The sequence below is a fragment of the Lagopus muta genome, chromosome 11 (assembly GCF_023343835.1).
Source record: "Lagopus muta isolate bLagMut1 chromosome 11, bLagMut1 primary, whole genome shotgun sequence".
In the NCBI taxonomy this organism is placed as follows: Eukaryota; Metazoa; Chordata; class Aves; order Galliformes; family Phasianidae; genus Lagopus; species Lagopus muta.
This window is the reverse complement of record NC_064443.1, coordinates 2,565,794-2,578,942: the sequence shown is the minus strand read 5'-3', so window position 1 is coordinate 2,578,942 and position 13,149 is coordinate 2,565,794. Positions and strand designations below refer to the sequence as shown.

Genomic DNA, 13,149 nt, shown 5'->3' with positions numbered 1-13,149 from the left:
TGGGTCGCTGAAATGGCATGGGTTAAATATACCTCCTTTGGAGGGTTATCCTGGGTGCAAACCCAGGAAAGCACAAGCTGGGACAGCCAACATGGTGCCTGTTGCCAAAGGCAGAGCAGAGACAGCATGTTGTGTGAGGCTGAACAGGGGATGGTTTGAGCCAGTGTTGCTGCCCGTGTCGTTGAACCAAGACCTTGTGACTGTGGATGCTGCTGCATGGCTTGCTTGGTCTATGCTGGCTCTGATCTCGGTCCAGTGCCATTGTTTCCTCATCTAATAATTTGAATATTACATCTAAACAGTTCCTTCCCTTTCTTCTGAAAGGAAAGAACAAGAAACTCCAGGTCTAGAGGCTGCTAAAGATCACAGACGGGAGGGCTGGCTGCTGGCAGCCACCATAGCAGGGAGTGCCACAGCCATCTCCCCTTGCCTGTCCTCTCAGTGGAAGGAATCCATTTCCTTGCAATTCATCCCTGTTAAAGAAAAGATGGTAGAGCTTATGGAGGAAATCCTGGGAGGAGGGTGGTGCTTTTCACAGCAAGAGCCACGTGAAACATAAAGGGACCGAGGCTCTCGTGGCCTGCTTCTGCAGCAGTGATGTGACCGAAGATCCACACGGTGGTCATGGAGAGGGGCTTTGTCACACCTTGACCTGAGGCTGCTGTGTGGAGGTGGTGCTGTGCATACCCACCTGCAACCGCTCTGCACCTCAGAGCTCGCCTGCTGTGCCTTTGACCTGCTGCATGGAAGGAAACACTGAGCTTTGGAAGCGAGCAGAAACAGGAGGTCATGTGCTTCCCTTTGAGATTTACTGCTCTAGCCGGGCCTGGCGGTGACTGTCCGTGCCATCTGTTCCACCAAACTGCTGCAGTTGGGTTAGTTTGCTTTAGAACTCGTTTGTAGAAGCACGTGAGCCCCAGGTCTCCTCACCTTGGTGTTTGGGCACAGCCTGCTCCATGTGGCTGGCTTGGTGATGGAGACCATGCTTGGCTGGGTGAGGTGGAGATGTCTGGTCTGTAAGTAGAGTTCAGAACCAGACAGGAGTGAGCTGGAGCTGATATAAATCCACCCTTTACTCAGGTAGAGAGGAAATAAGTTTCAAACTGATTGGTGTGTGAGATAAGCTCCTAAACCACAGCAGCTGGATTAGCTGGAGCAGATCTGAGAGCATCAGTGCGTGAACAGCATCATTCTGCGCTGTGCTCTGCTGCAGCTGGGTGTCCTTCCTGCTTGAAGGCCTGGCTTTGGCAGTTGCCAGGAAGTCCTCACCTTTGCTACAGATGGGAAGAAGTGGATGAGATTTTTAGCTCTCTGTTGAGGCATGTGCCTTTCCCATCACTCGGCTTGATTAGGGCAGTGCTGGAGAGCAGAGCCTGTAATGATTTATTGGCAAAGCATACTCTGTTATCTAGATACTTTCTGAGGGCAAAGTAAGCCTAGCAGACCAATTGCGGTGATGGTTTCCTTGAGCAGCAAAGAGCTTTTGGCAGAAATAGTTTGGATTAAACATTAATTGCAAACTGTTGTTCAGGAATGGTCCTTGCTGTTTATAGATTGTGGTGTTCTCACATTTCCAGTCACTCTGAACAGTGTTAGACAGCACAGTATGTTGAAAAGCTTTATGTTAATCAAGAGCAAATACCACATTGTTTGCCCGCCCATATTGATCGTTTTGTTTCAGAAGTCATTTGAAGCTTGTAATTTTGAACATACAGAACCATGACAAATGAACTTGTGCCTGAGAGGCACTGTGGGCAGTTCTGGGTCTCACATGTCTCCATGTGCCTTCCGTGCCTGGTGGTGCTTTTCTCCCATGCTGCGTTTTCATTGCCCATGGCTTACTGTCATGTTATTTATCCAGCAGGTTGTGCTGAGTTGGTGTTCTTACGGTGAATTGCCTGTTTCTGGAAACCTCCCAGACAAGGGAAACATGTGGGGAGACCATCGACAAGGCAACAGGACGGGATCATTTCGGTAAGCATGGCAGCGTACAGCTTGTTTCTGTCATGCATTTAATGACACTGAGCAGTGGGAACTGGCTGGTTCCATTGCGCACATCCTCCTGTGAGAGGGCAGTTTTGGTCAAAGCTGGGAGGTCCTTGTGGAGCTAAGAGGCAAGTTAAGCTCCGTGTAGCTTTCTGCATTTTTATGAAGCTTTGCTCTTTCTTTTTTATTGGCAGTTGCTTTGAGTGTTTCTGCTCCTTCCCTACAGCACCTTTTCTAGTGATATTTCATGTAGGTGTTGTAAGCTGAGGTGGTGCTGTGCTGTGTGGATAGCCACTCTTAAGACCCAGAGGAGAAATGCCTAATAGTGTGATGCTGATTCTCTTCAGCTGCGCTTCTTTCCCTAACTTCAGAAATGCAGTCAGTTTAATTGCACCCGGGATTTTGTGTAAACTTCACTTTAATCTCTTCCATGAGATGAGACCAGAATATCCCCGTGTGCTTGGCTGTGCTCCTGCACAAGATGTTTCTGAATATCACTGGAGGTGTTGGGAAGATTCATGTGTCTCTGACCTGCAGCATGTGATGTTTTTTAGCTCATATTTCTTTGCTTGTTACTGGATCCTCTGTTTGCAATGGGGATCTGGACAGAAAAAGTAAAGTGGAGACACACAGAGTTAGGGCTTCCCTCCACTCTATGTAATTCTTTCATCCTTTGCTCCCATGTCCACCTCAGTTACTTGAATATCAGCATGATAAATGTGCTTCCTATGACACACCACAGGTTTCTGTAGTGAGGATATTTCAAATAATTGTCCAGCTGTAATGGGTGGAGAAAACTGATCACGTGAACTGCAAAAACCAATGTCCTGTCTTGATGGTGTTGCTGGGAGAGTGGTCGTAATCTGTGGCCCTGTTAGTAGTGCTGCTGTGCTGGTTCTTCAGTGGATTTAATTGGCATTTTTACTGTGCTGGGTGGGAAATTCTAACCTTGAACAAAGCAATTCCTATGTATGGTGGTGAAGCAGGGGCTTGCACCTTGGTAAATCTGTATGCAGTTTGATTACAAATGTGCTTTTTGTCGATGAGCGATTCTGTAATGAAACTCCAAGAAGGACTTGCTGTAGTTGCAAAGGAAATGTCTGCTGATCTGGGTGGGATTTGGTGTTTCTTTAGAATTATTTACTATTAAGTTTATTTACTATTCTTTTTTTTTTCATGTGGTGGAGTAGAGCTTAGCTCTACAGGTAGCTCGAAAGAACAAAAAAACCCCAAACATTGGGTTTTGAAAAGCTGTATTCAGAGGAAACTTCTTCCTGAGTGGTGGTGTAGAGGGATCAGGAGAGCTCATGGCTCTGCGACTGTAATGTTGGTGCAGGACAGCCTGTCTCGAAGCACGAGTGCAGGATAATTGCACATGCTGATTGTGGGCATGCTCCTGTGAGGCATCTTCAGAGTCTGAACTGACAGCTGTCAGTATTTTGCTGTCTCCAGCACGAGAGGCAAAAAAGAGTCTCAGTAGTGTGTTACTTGAGCATGTCTGGTAGCCTTTGCTTTTGTGTGCCTCGTGACAGTGTGGTACGTTAGCTGTTCATAATATTGCCTGGAGAACTTAAGCTCAAGTTGTTCCTCCCAGGCATGTGCTGGTGGTGGTGCTCCTAAACAAACACACCAGCTGGTGGAACCTTGAACACAGCTGCAGAGCTGTGTGCAGTGCAGGACTATGTGGATTGCTACCATCATTAACCCATTAATATTGCAGGTATTCCCTGTTGAGTGCTTCTGGAAATTGTGCTGAAATGGGAGCACCCAAGTTTACTTTCTCACATCTGTCGTATGCTGCCTCATCTTATACTGCCAAACATCAATATCTTCTGCGGATCTTAGACTGTTACATCACTCTATAAAAAGTTTAGAGAAGAATGTGCTGCTATATAGATTTCAGACTCTAAGCACGTTATGAATAATACTGTCTTTATTTCTACAGTGGGAGCCAAGAAGAAAGGTTTGCTCCCGGGTGGAACAGGGACTATCCTCCTTCCCTTGATAGTCTTGCTCAAGAAAGACACTCTGGCAACTTCTCTGGCAGAGAATCACTTCCTTTTGATATCCAGGCACTCGCAGGCCTCCTCAATCCTCAGTTTGCCAACAGAGAGGAACCTTCTTTCAGCTTTGGAGCTAGAGATGGACCACGTAGTGACTTCAGAGGTGGGGAGGGGCACCACGATTTCAGGGGCAGAGACTTCCCACCGTCTGACTTTCAGAGCAGAGATGAGTCTCAGCTGGATTTCAGAGGCAGGGAGCTACCCCCTTCTGAGTACAGGGGCAGGGACGTGTACCCCGGAGACTTTCGGGAGAGAGAAGGGCCACCTATGGACTTCAGGGGTGGGGACGTTCCTCCAGTGGACTACAGGAACAGGGAGACGTTCCGTATGAACTACAGGGACAGGGAAGCTCATAGCGTGGACTATAGGGGGAGAGACGAGCCTCCGTCTGACTTCAGGGGAAGGGGATCTTTTGATCTGGACTTCAGAGGTCGAGATGGATCTCATTCAGACTTCAGGGCCAGGGATGTGCCCGAGTTAGACTACAGGGACAGAGACCATTCCTATTCAGACTTCAGAAATAGGGATGTACCCGATTTGGACTTCAGAGGTGTGGGCACCTCTGATTTGGACTTCCGAAACAGAAACGCACCATCGTCAGATTTCAGAAATAGGCACAGGTCCCGGTCTGATCAGGACTTTAGGAGCAGAGATATGCCTCCTCCTATGGACTTCTCAGACAGGGAAATGCCTCCTGTGGATCAAAGCCTTGTAGATTTTAGACGCAACCAATCTACCGTACCTTTAGCAGAAAGAGAGGGCTCTGGTTTAAACACCAGCAAGAGGGAGGAGCCTGCCGTTGGTCTGGAAAGAACTCCTTTTGGTAGTCAGAAAGGTGAATTTCAACACTCGGAAGCACCAGCCAGAGAAGAGGAATCCCTTGGATTGGGTCTCAAAGACAACGCTTCACACAATTTCCAAAATAGCCGTGGACCTCTTCCTGCTCTTCAGGACCAAGAGGAGCAACCTCAGACCTTTGCTAACAAGCAGCAACAGCAGCAGCAGCAGCAGCTTTCGGGGGGGGAGCAGCAAAGATCCAATTCTGATCTTGGGTTAAAGGGTGAAGATGACCTGGATTTCCTTGGAAGGCAAGATACGGACTACCGAAACATCGAGTATCGTGATGTGGATCACCGGCTGCCTGCGTGTCAGTTGTTTGACTATGAACATGGCAAGTCATTTTCAGAAGGAAAACCCAGCAAAGACTCTAGGCCCTATAAGAGCCTTCAGGTAGGTGGCTCTGTCAATGGATGTTTTCCTTGGACACGGGTTGTCCAGTGGGTGGAAGGAGCTGGGCGGGACTCTGCGTACAACATCGTTTCTGACCTAACTCACTGGCCTCTGAGCTGAGCCTCTTGCTCCGAGCCATTTTAGTGGTTATGCTTTCTGTCTTAGAAATATTTTCTTAAGAGAAATGCAGTTTATCAGTTGAGAATTGTTACATCTGTACAAGTAGATCTGGTTCAGAAAGTCCCCAGTTTGAAAATGCCCAGAGAGAGGGAGTTATGAGAGAAGTATTCTATGGAATACCTTATTTTCTCCTGGGCATCTGCCTGTGGGAGCTGCAGAGACAAGATGCTGGGACAGGTGGACATAGAACAGTGCAGCTGTTTGCCTTTAGAATCAAGTAGTTAATCTGAGTTAATGATGACTACTGAATTAACAGCTACTATTGAATTCATCTCCTACTTTTGGAAAGCAGGCAGAGGTGGTTTTTTTTTTTGCTTTTCATGTTTTAAAAACATGGAGATGTATCCAGGACAAGGATGGGCTCTTGGTATTTCAGTCCATTCGAGTTGTGTATATTGTGCCTGGATCTGGATCTCATTGCACAGCATGAGAAGCATGCAAAGCTCATTATGCTAATGTTGCAGAGCTCTCTGAATCTTAAACGATGTTATGGTTGAGACATGAGCCATGCTGCTTATAAGCCCTAGTATCCTGCCTTGCTTTATTTTGTTATGGTTTGTGTAACTTGTGAGTTAATATGTCTGATTTGTTAAAAAACAAAACAAAACATTTTGGTTGTGTGAACTCAAGGACCAAGATTACCGGACCTGCCCGGAATTTGTGAAGCCAAGCAAGCTCATTCGGCTAGGAGGAGTGCCTGAAACTGCCACGAAGGATGATGTAAGTAGTTGTTCTTCATCCAGAATTCACTGCAGGACTTTCAAAACTTCTATGCAATGTTTCTAAACTTAGCGTTTTCAAGCCTGGTGAGTGTAATTCAGACAGTCTGTCATTTTCCCCAAGGAAAATCCCAATATAGAAATGATCGCAGTGTTATTTTCTTATCTGATTATTCTGCTTTTTTGAGGGCCTGGAAATGCTGATTTATTTTTTTTTTTGCAGTCACATATGTGATGTTGGTGGGCGAAAGCCTCATCCGCCAGACTCTTTTTAACATGCCTTCCTTCCAGGATTGCTTTATATAGAGACAATGTTTTTATTACTTCTGGTATTATGTTTGGAGTCTGGAGGACATTTGTGTTTGAGTGAACTTTTTCTTTCTTGGTTACTTGAAAGTGCTGAAATGAGATCTCATGAAGGCAGGAAAGATGTCTCCTGCTCATTTGAGTTGGAAAAAGAAAATATCTAGGCTATGAGGTGAAAGAAGTTATCTTTTCAAAGGCTTCCACTTCTACTTAATATATTTTTTCGGTGACAGCTCCAGACTGGAGAACACCTACACACAGTTTTTGCAAGGTTTAGCTGTGGTGATCAGCTCTTCTGAGGCTTAATACTGAAATCTGGTTAGTAGAGAACTCATGGCAGAAACTGTGCATTAAAGGCAAGTTAGATCTCTTGGACCTTAAATGAGGATCAGAGGGGAGCTGCATGGCTGCAAACAGCATGATAGAACTGCTTGGAGCACCTGAGGTCTGGTGTAAAGAGTGGTTGCTTACTTAAACAAAAAAACAAGCGATCAAATATTCCCCAAAACTCAAAAAATAGTTCTCAGGTGCTGTGGGAGCTTTATTACGAAAGGATTGTACGCAAGCAAGGATTTCACTTTCTGAGGTATTGCTTTGGAGACTGAGTGGATCCTGGTTTTCCTGTAGATCCTCAATGCTTTCCGAGGGCCGGATGGGATGCCTGTGAAGAACTTGCGACTGAAGGATTACAGTTCAGGTGAGAGTGCTTTGCCAGTACTTCTGGTTTGGGGTTTACAAGAGGGTGTTTTTCACACCAATACGTACCCAGCTGGTTTCACTAGAGTCACTGATGCTGTAGTTACAGATATTTTGGAATGAAAATGCCCACTGAGTTTCTTATTTGGCTCTTTTGTCTCCGGAATTGGTGGCTGTGCTCACTGTTACTTCAGAGCTTACGTGTGTCCTGGTGCTTCTAGATATAGGAGCAGCAGGAAAAAAGCAGCAAGGCTGGTTCAATGGCTACCAAGGGTAAAAACAAGAAAAACAGAAAACGTTAATTCCCAACAGATTTTTTTCTTTTAATTAATATGATTCAGTCCTTTTGGATTGTTCTCAGTCTCATTCTGAGATGTGAGGCTGTGGAACACGTCCTGCACAAATAGTGTCCCTGTGAACAGTGCCCCCCTGATACTCCCTAATGTTTCTCCTTCAGTAACATGAAACTTCACCCTTCTTAGATATGAAAAAAGAAAAAAAGAGAGAAAGCAGATTTTGTAAGCAAGTATCCAAATGCTGGGCCAGAATGCCCTTCTCATATCAAAGAACGGAGTTTTGTTGTAAGTCTGATCAGTGTATATGGGATTCTGAAGAAAGAAATGCTTTGCAAGGCTGCTTTGTGTGAGTTGTACTGGAGCAAAGATGCGTGGTGGTAGGAGATGAGGGGTGAGTCTTGGGGAGAGGTTTGGGTTCTGCTAGTAAGGAATGCCTGGAAACAGAAGGATCATCTGAAGTTACCTCTCCTGTTCTGATGGTAGCAAACAGCTTCTGCTCCAAAATACATTTCTGTCATTTTCCAAAGAGAGGGAAAACGGCAGAGCTGTTTCCACTGTCTCTAAACCAAGGAAAGCAGAGGCTTCTACTGTCATCAGTGCTTTTCCATATTACCAGTATGGGTTGCACGTGGAGCAGCCAGAATCCTTCGTGTCAATGCTTGATATAAAGGCTTCCTGAGTGTGCAGTAGCTGGAGACAGAAACTGGGGCAGTTGGGTATTTCTCAAGTATATTTTTGTTTCTGGAAGCCGTCAAAGGAGATTTCACAACCTTCTCACGAACCTTTGAACTAAAGAACACTTGAGTTACATAATCTGGTCTGGCCCAACAAACGTGGCTTAAAGGGCGTGATGTTTCTTGCTTCCTTTCCTCTTTGCTAAACGCAGCACAGCGTGGCTGTCAGCCATGCAGCACCGAGCACAGCCTCACCACTGCAGCACGTTCCCTTTGTGCCCTCCTTGATGTGATTTGCCAGTGGCTGATTTTCTGAAACAAGTAACTTCTCAGTAATAAATCACTTGAACTGGGGATGTTTCTGTAAGTCTCTTCCTTGCGTTCGTTACTACGACTTAGTGCCAGAATCACTGCCCTCATTAGAGAACCATTGTGTTTTACCCATTCCCAGTTTCAGAGGTGATCATCTGAGAGGTGGTGCCTGGTGTTCGGTGTGGAAGCCCTCACATCTGCTGATGGTCACATATAGAATGAGAGCTACAGCTTTCCTGGTATCTCTGTAGAAGCTGCATTCTGTTTCAGTCTATCTCAGATTTTATTTTATTATAAAGTTTTCCCAGCTTGCAAAAGTGAGGGATGAGGAATGAAGTTAAAACCAGTTCATATTTTGTGAGCTATTTAAAGCCAGCATTTAACCTTGTCCTTTCAACATCAGTAATTTAAGCACTGTAGTGCTATTCTAGGTTATATTGATGCTTCAAAGACTGTTTTGCATCATGTCCTGAGGCTGCAAATGCAGCTACTAATTTAAACAGCTTTCTGATCCTCGTTACACAAGATGGATGTACATTTAGGACAGAAAAAGCTTCCTGGGTTGTGTAAACGTTTACTTGAAATTGGGTAACGAGAAGCTGTAGTAAAGTTAATCCAGCTTTTGCATGAGGTTATCCTATGGAGAAACGTGCAGAATTGAGTTCATCTGAACTTCGGATAAGCTAATCCTGTTGGAAAGTAGAGGCCAGTCTTGTGCTGAATGTGGCTTTTACAGTGAAGTGGGGTGTAAATGAAGAGTTAAAAGCAAACCTGGATCGCTCATGTCTCTGATCAACCTGGGCCCCCTGGCTGCCTGCATGTATTGGTTCAGTGCTGCCACAGCAGCAGCCTGGCTCAGAAGAGCGGGTTGTATAACTGAGCACTGTCCAGAAATGTTAAAAATAACATTAATCATGTGTGCATGTACTTCATGTTGAGTGTGTTTGGGAGAGAAGAATGCCTGCAGCTGCTGGAGAACAAAACCAGCCATAACAAATAGCGCGCAATTAACTTGAAAGAGGCGAGGTTCAGATCAGTTTCACAAGGACACGATGCTTTTCATAAGGATGATCTCAGCAGCTTCAATGCGATGATTCCGCTGGGGGATCTTCCTCGAGGCTCTGTTCTGAGAGAAGATACATGGTTGGCTTTTCTGGGGGGGAAAAAAAGCAGTTCTTTACAAACACCTTTCTTTTTACATACTGGAAGTGCTGAGGGAGGTGCGTTTTCTGTGAAGGTTGTGCTAAGCCTTGGAACTGTTCTTAGTGTGCCTGCTGGGACTTTGATACGCATGCAAGCTGTTTATTCTTTAGATTGTTTGGTCTCTGAGGTGCACAGACTGTAACGTTTTCTAGATGTTGAAAAGGTGGCGAAGGGAGAGACCTTAAGAAGCAGCAGGTATTTCTGTTTGAATCAAAGAGGCGGGTGTTTGCAGACAATCAAAACATCAAGGTGGAATTTCACTGGAATACCAAGTGCAGTGTTATCTCATGTTTCCTTGTGTCTGTAAGCTGTCTCAGATCTTTTGAATTGGTGCCTGTACGTTTGGACTGAAAGTAGCATCATCAGTTTGTTGGGGGGAAAAGGGTTTCTTCCAACATCGTGTTAAACATTGGCAGAACTATTAGGCTGTTGGCTTAGCTTCCAGCTTCTCCTTTCGAGTGTGTTTGAGCCGGTCTGTTTGATTAATCATTACAAAGCATAAAACTGGAGGTGATGGGGGAATTTTGCCAAAGTCCATCGCTTGCTTCAGCTTCATGTCTCCTGGTGCCTCTTGCTGCCCACTGCTGTTGCAGAGCTGCAGATGCATCGCTTCTTTGGTAGGTGCTAACAGTGCTGACTTGGAGCTTATCAGACAGCTCCTGTTGGTGCTTGTGAGCTCCCCAGCTGGAAGTTCCTGTCTTTGATTTCAAGGCTTCTTGGTGGTCCTCTTGCCACAGGGCTGTTGGTGCTGTGCGATAGCACCAGGCTGTCAGTCCTTCTCCTGTCAGTCTGGGAACTTAGAATCGTAGAATCACAAGGTTGGAAAGGACCTACAGGATCTTCTAGTCCAACCATCCTCCCATTACCATTGCTAGCACAAGCAACTTGTGGCAGCACTGCCAAAAACTTGAAGCTGACACCTTTTGGCATTCAGGGAATCTAATATGTACGCACTTTGTCCCTGTTTTGATTTCAGTTGTATTTTAAATTTATGTGCTGCCTCATTCTCATCAAGCTCTATTTCTGATTTTCTGACTAACATCAAACATAGGCAAAATCTGAGAAGTGATCCTGAGTGTTTGATGTGCACAGAGCACTTTGGGTGAATGCATACATATGTCCCAGGGAAGAGAGTGTGCAGTGCTATCTTTATCCTAAAGCTTCTGCTGAGTTGTTCCCCCTTCGAGAGATGCTGCAGTGGTGTCCAAGTAATAAATGAAAGCATGAGGCGTGCTCTGGGCCCTCGGCTCAGATTGTTTTCCTGGATGCAGTCTGCAGTTGCCAATCCTGCAATGTGCTTTCCAGCCAGGATTCACAGTTGGAAAAAGCTGTTTAGAGAAAGTGAGCCTTTGTTGGCAGCACATAAGATGTTCCTTGTGGACTCCAGGAGCGCATCTGGGGAACTGAGAGGAGTCTTTGCTGATCTGGGAGAGATGGAGAGCAGCATGATTTGAGAGGAGCTCGGTGGGCTTGCAGGGAGTAGGTGAGCTGGGCTCAATTGGGGGCAGTGGGTCCTCCCAGCCCTTTTGTGCACCCTCTGTGTTACTGCAGCACTTCAGAAATCGGCTGATTTGGGTTTTTCATCCCTCTGCTTAGTATTTACTTTTGCATTCCCGCGTCCCTGACCAGCTTAGCAACGTCTTCATGGCAGCTGCCTGCTCAGTTCTGAAAAGCTTTTGTTCTATCCAGTACCATCGGCATCAGACATAATTCACTGCTGATTTAGCCACCTATGTGCGCTGGCATTTATTTATTGTTTGAGATCTGTGGCCCTTATGTTGTAGGTGCCTGGAGCTGCGCCCTGTTCCTCTCTTTCTTAAACTTAATGCAGTTTTTCTAGGGCTTTGCCAAGGGACTCTAACTTGGTCTTGCTAAGCTCTGCCACACTGGTACCCTGCTATACATTTTAATAATTAATATTTGAAAATTTTAATATTAAGACCTTTAGGTAAACCTATAAAAAGTACCTTTTGGTTTTCTTCTTTTTTTCCCCCAAGTGCAGTCATTTTTTGTCTGTATCAGAGCAACAAATCATTGTTTGCAGGAATATTCCAAGTAGGCCCTGAAATTTAAAATGGCATTCTTTACAACATTTAATTTTAGTTAAACTTATAATTTAAAGTCCAGAAATGTGTACTTCCTGGTGGAGAAACTGACACATCTCAAATGATGCACCCCTCCATACTAGGCATAAGGACTCCATTCTTTAGGGCTGGGGTGCAAGGCCAGGTGAGATCTGATCAGGGTGAGTTCTCTTCTCAAAACAGAGCTCTTGTTGTGCATGAGAGCATGGCTGTGCTTGTGTCTGGCCCACCTGTAGCTGAGCCTTAGGTCGCTCCCAGTGGCTGTACATACACCCAAGGTTGGGGCAGTGATGCCCTAGGAGGTCGGGACTGCTGGTGAAGTACTTCAGTGCAGCTTCCAGCCTTGGGAAGGGCAGAGGAGCTGAACTGTTCTGCACAGAGAGGGGCTGTTTCTGCAAGCATGCAGCCATGCACCTCCATTCTGAAGCTAGCTCTTTAGTTTCCTTACAAGGCTGACGCAGTGCCCTCAGGCAAACCCCTGGGAAGGGTGCTTTTGTGGCCAGCTCATGGCTTCCTCATGAAGGCAGCTTGTACCAACCCTATGGAGTTTGATTAGAGCAGGTCTCACAAAGACTTAAATCCTTCAGTTTGCTACAAAGAGCGTGCCATGGGATGACATGACATGTCTCTAATACACGCTGTGCTCCAGAGGTGCCTGTTGTGTTAATTATGCAGAACACAACTTGGCTCACCATTAAGGCTGGCACTGCAGCACACTGGGAGCCGCCTGCTAAGGCTTGACCAAGTCAGCTGCTTATCTCCAGAGCTCTTGGTTCTGCAGGGCTTGTCTTTGAGGAGGTAGGGGAATGCTGTCGGTGCTGAGTCTTGTCTGTAGCCAAAATAGCCTGACCAGGACTGAAAAAAGACCTAGGTTTCCCAGCTGTGGGGGCAGGAGGTTTTTGGCTAGTCTTGCCTAATTTTAGGGCAGCACAGGCAAAAGGCATTCTTGCTAGGCTGTCTTTGTCTGTGATGCGATGGCTTAGGAAGTGAGAAGTATGACTGATGAAGTTTGTGTTTGCAATAGTGATCGACCTTGGTTCATGATTTACAGCATGCTCAACAGAGGAAGAAACAAACAGTCATCCATAAAGCATGATCACAGCCCTTTTGACATGCACAGTCCTTCTCTATGACAGCTTTTAGAAATATGTTCAGCTTTTATTTATTTTTTGCATCTCTAATGTAAAACTTCAAGGCTTCTCACACCATGCTGACTTAATTGGATTAATTGCTTTTCTGAGTCGTTTGTGCTAAATGGCAGGTGCTGGAGGCCTTCGTACACATTGCCAGCATTTAAAAACTCATTTCTTCTCTATGAAACCTCCCCAGGTAGGCAGCTTCCAGTCCTCTCATAGAGCTCTGCGGTGGCCCAACCTTCCTTAGGTTCCTCAATTCTGTAC

The 13,149-nt window shown here is 45.7% G+C and overlaps 1 protein-coding gene across 2 annotated transcripts in view; it reads left to right on the top strand.

The window, feature by feature from the left end:
- RBM6 (RNA binding motif protein 6) overlaps positions 1-13,149 on the top strand; it is a 53,580-nt gene that overhangs the window by 2,392 nt on the left and 38,039 nt on the right. Inside the window, exons 2-5 of one of the 2 annotated variants that reach the window (XM_048958057.1) lie at positions 1,865-1,974; positions 3,932-5,279; positions 6,090-6,179; positions 7,112-7,181. In XM_048958057.1, coding sequence (XP_048814014.1) covers positions 1,931-1,974; positions 3,932-5,279; positions 6,090-6,179; positions 7,112-7,181 — 1,552 coding nt within the window. In that variant the 5' untranslated portion in view covers positions 1,865-1,930. Of the gene's footprint in view, positions 1-1,861; positions 1,975-3,931; positions 5,280-6,089; positions 6,180-7,111; positions 7,182-13,149 lie in introns of both variants that reach the window. The other variant, XM_048958055.1, reaches the window with a different exon arrangement.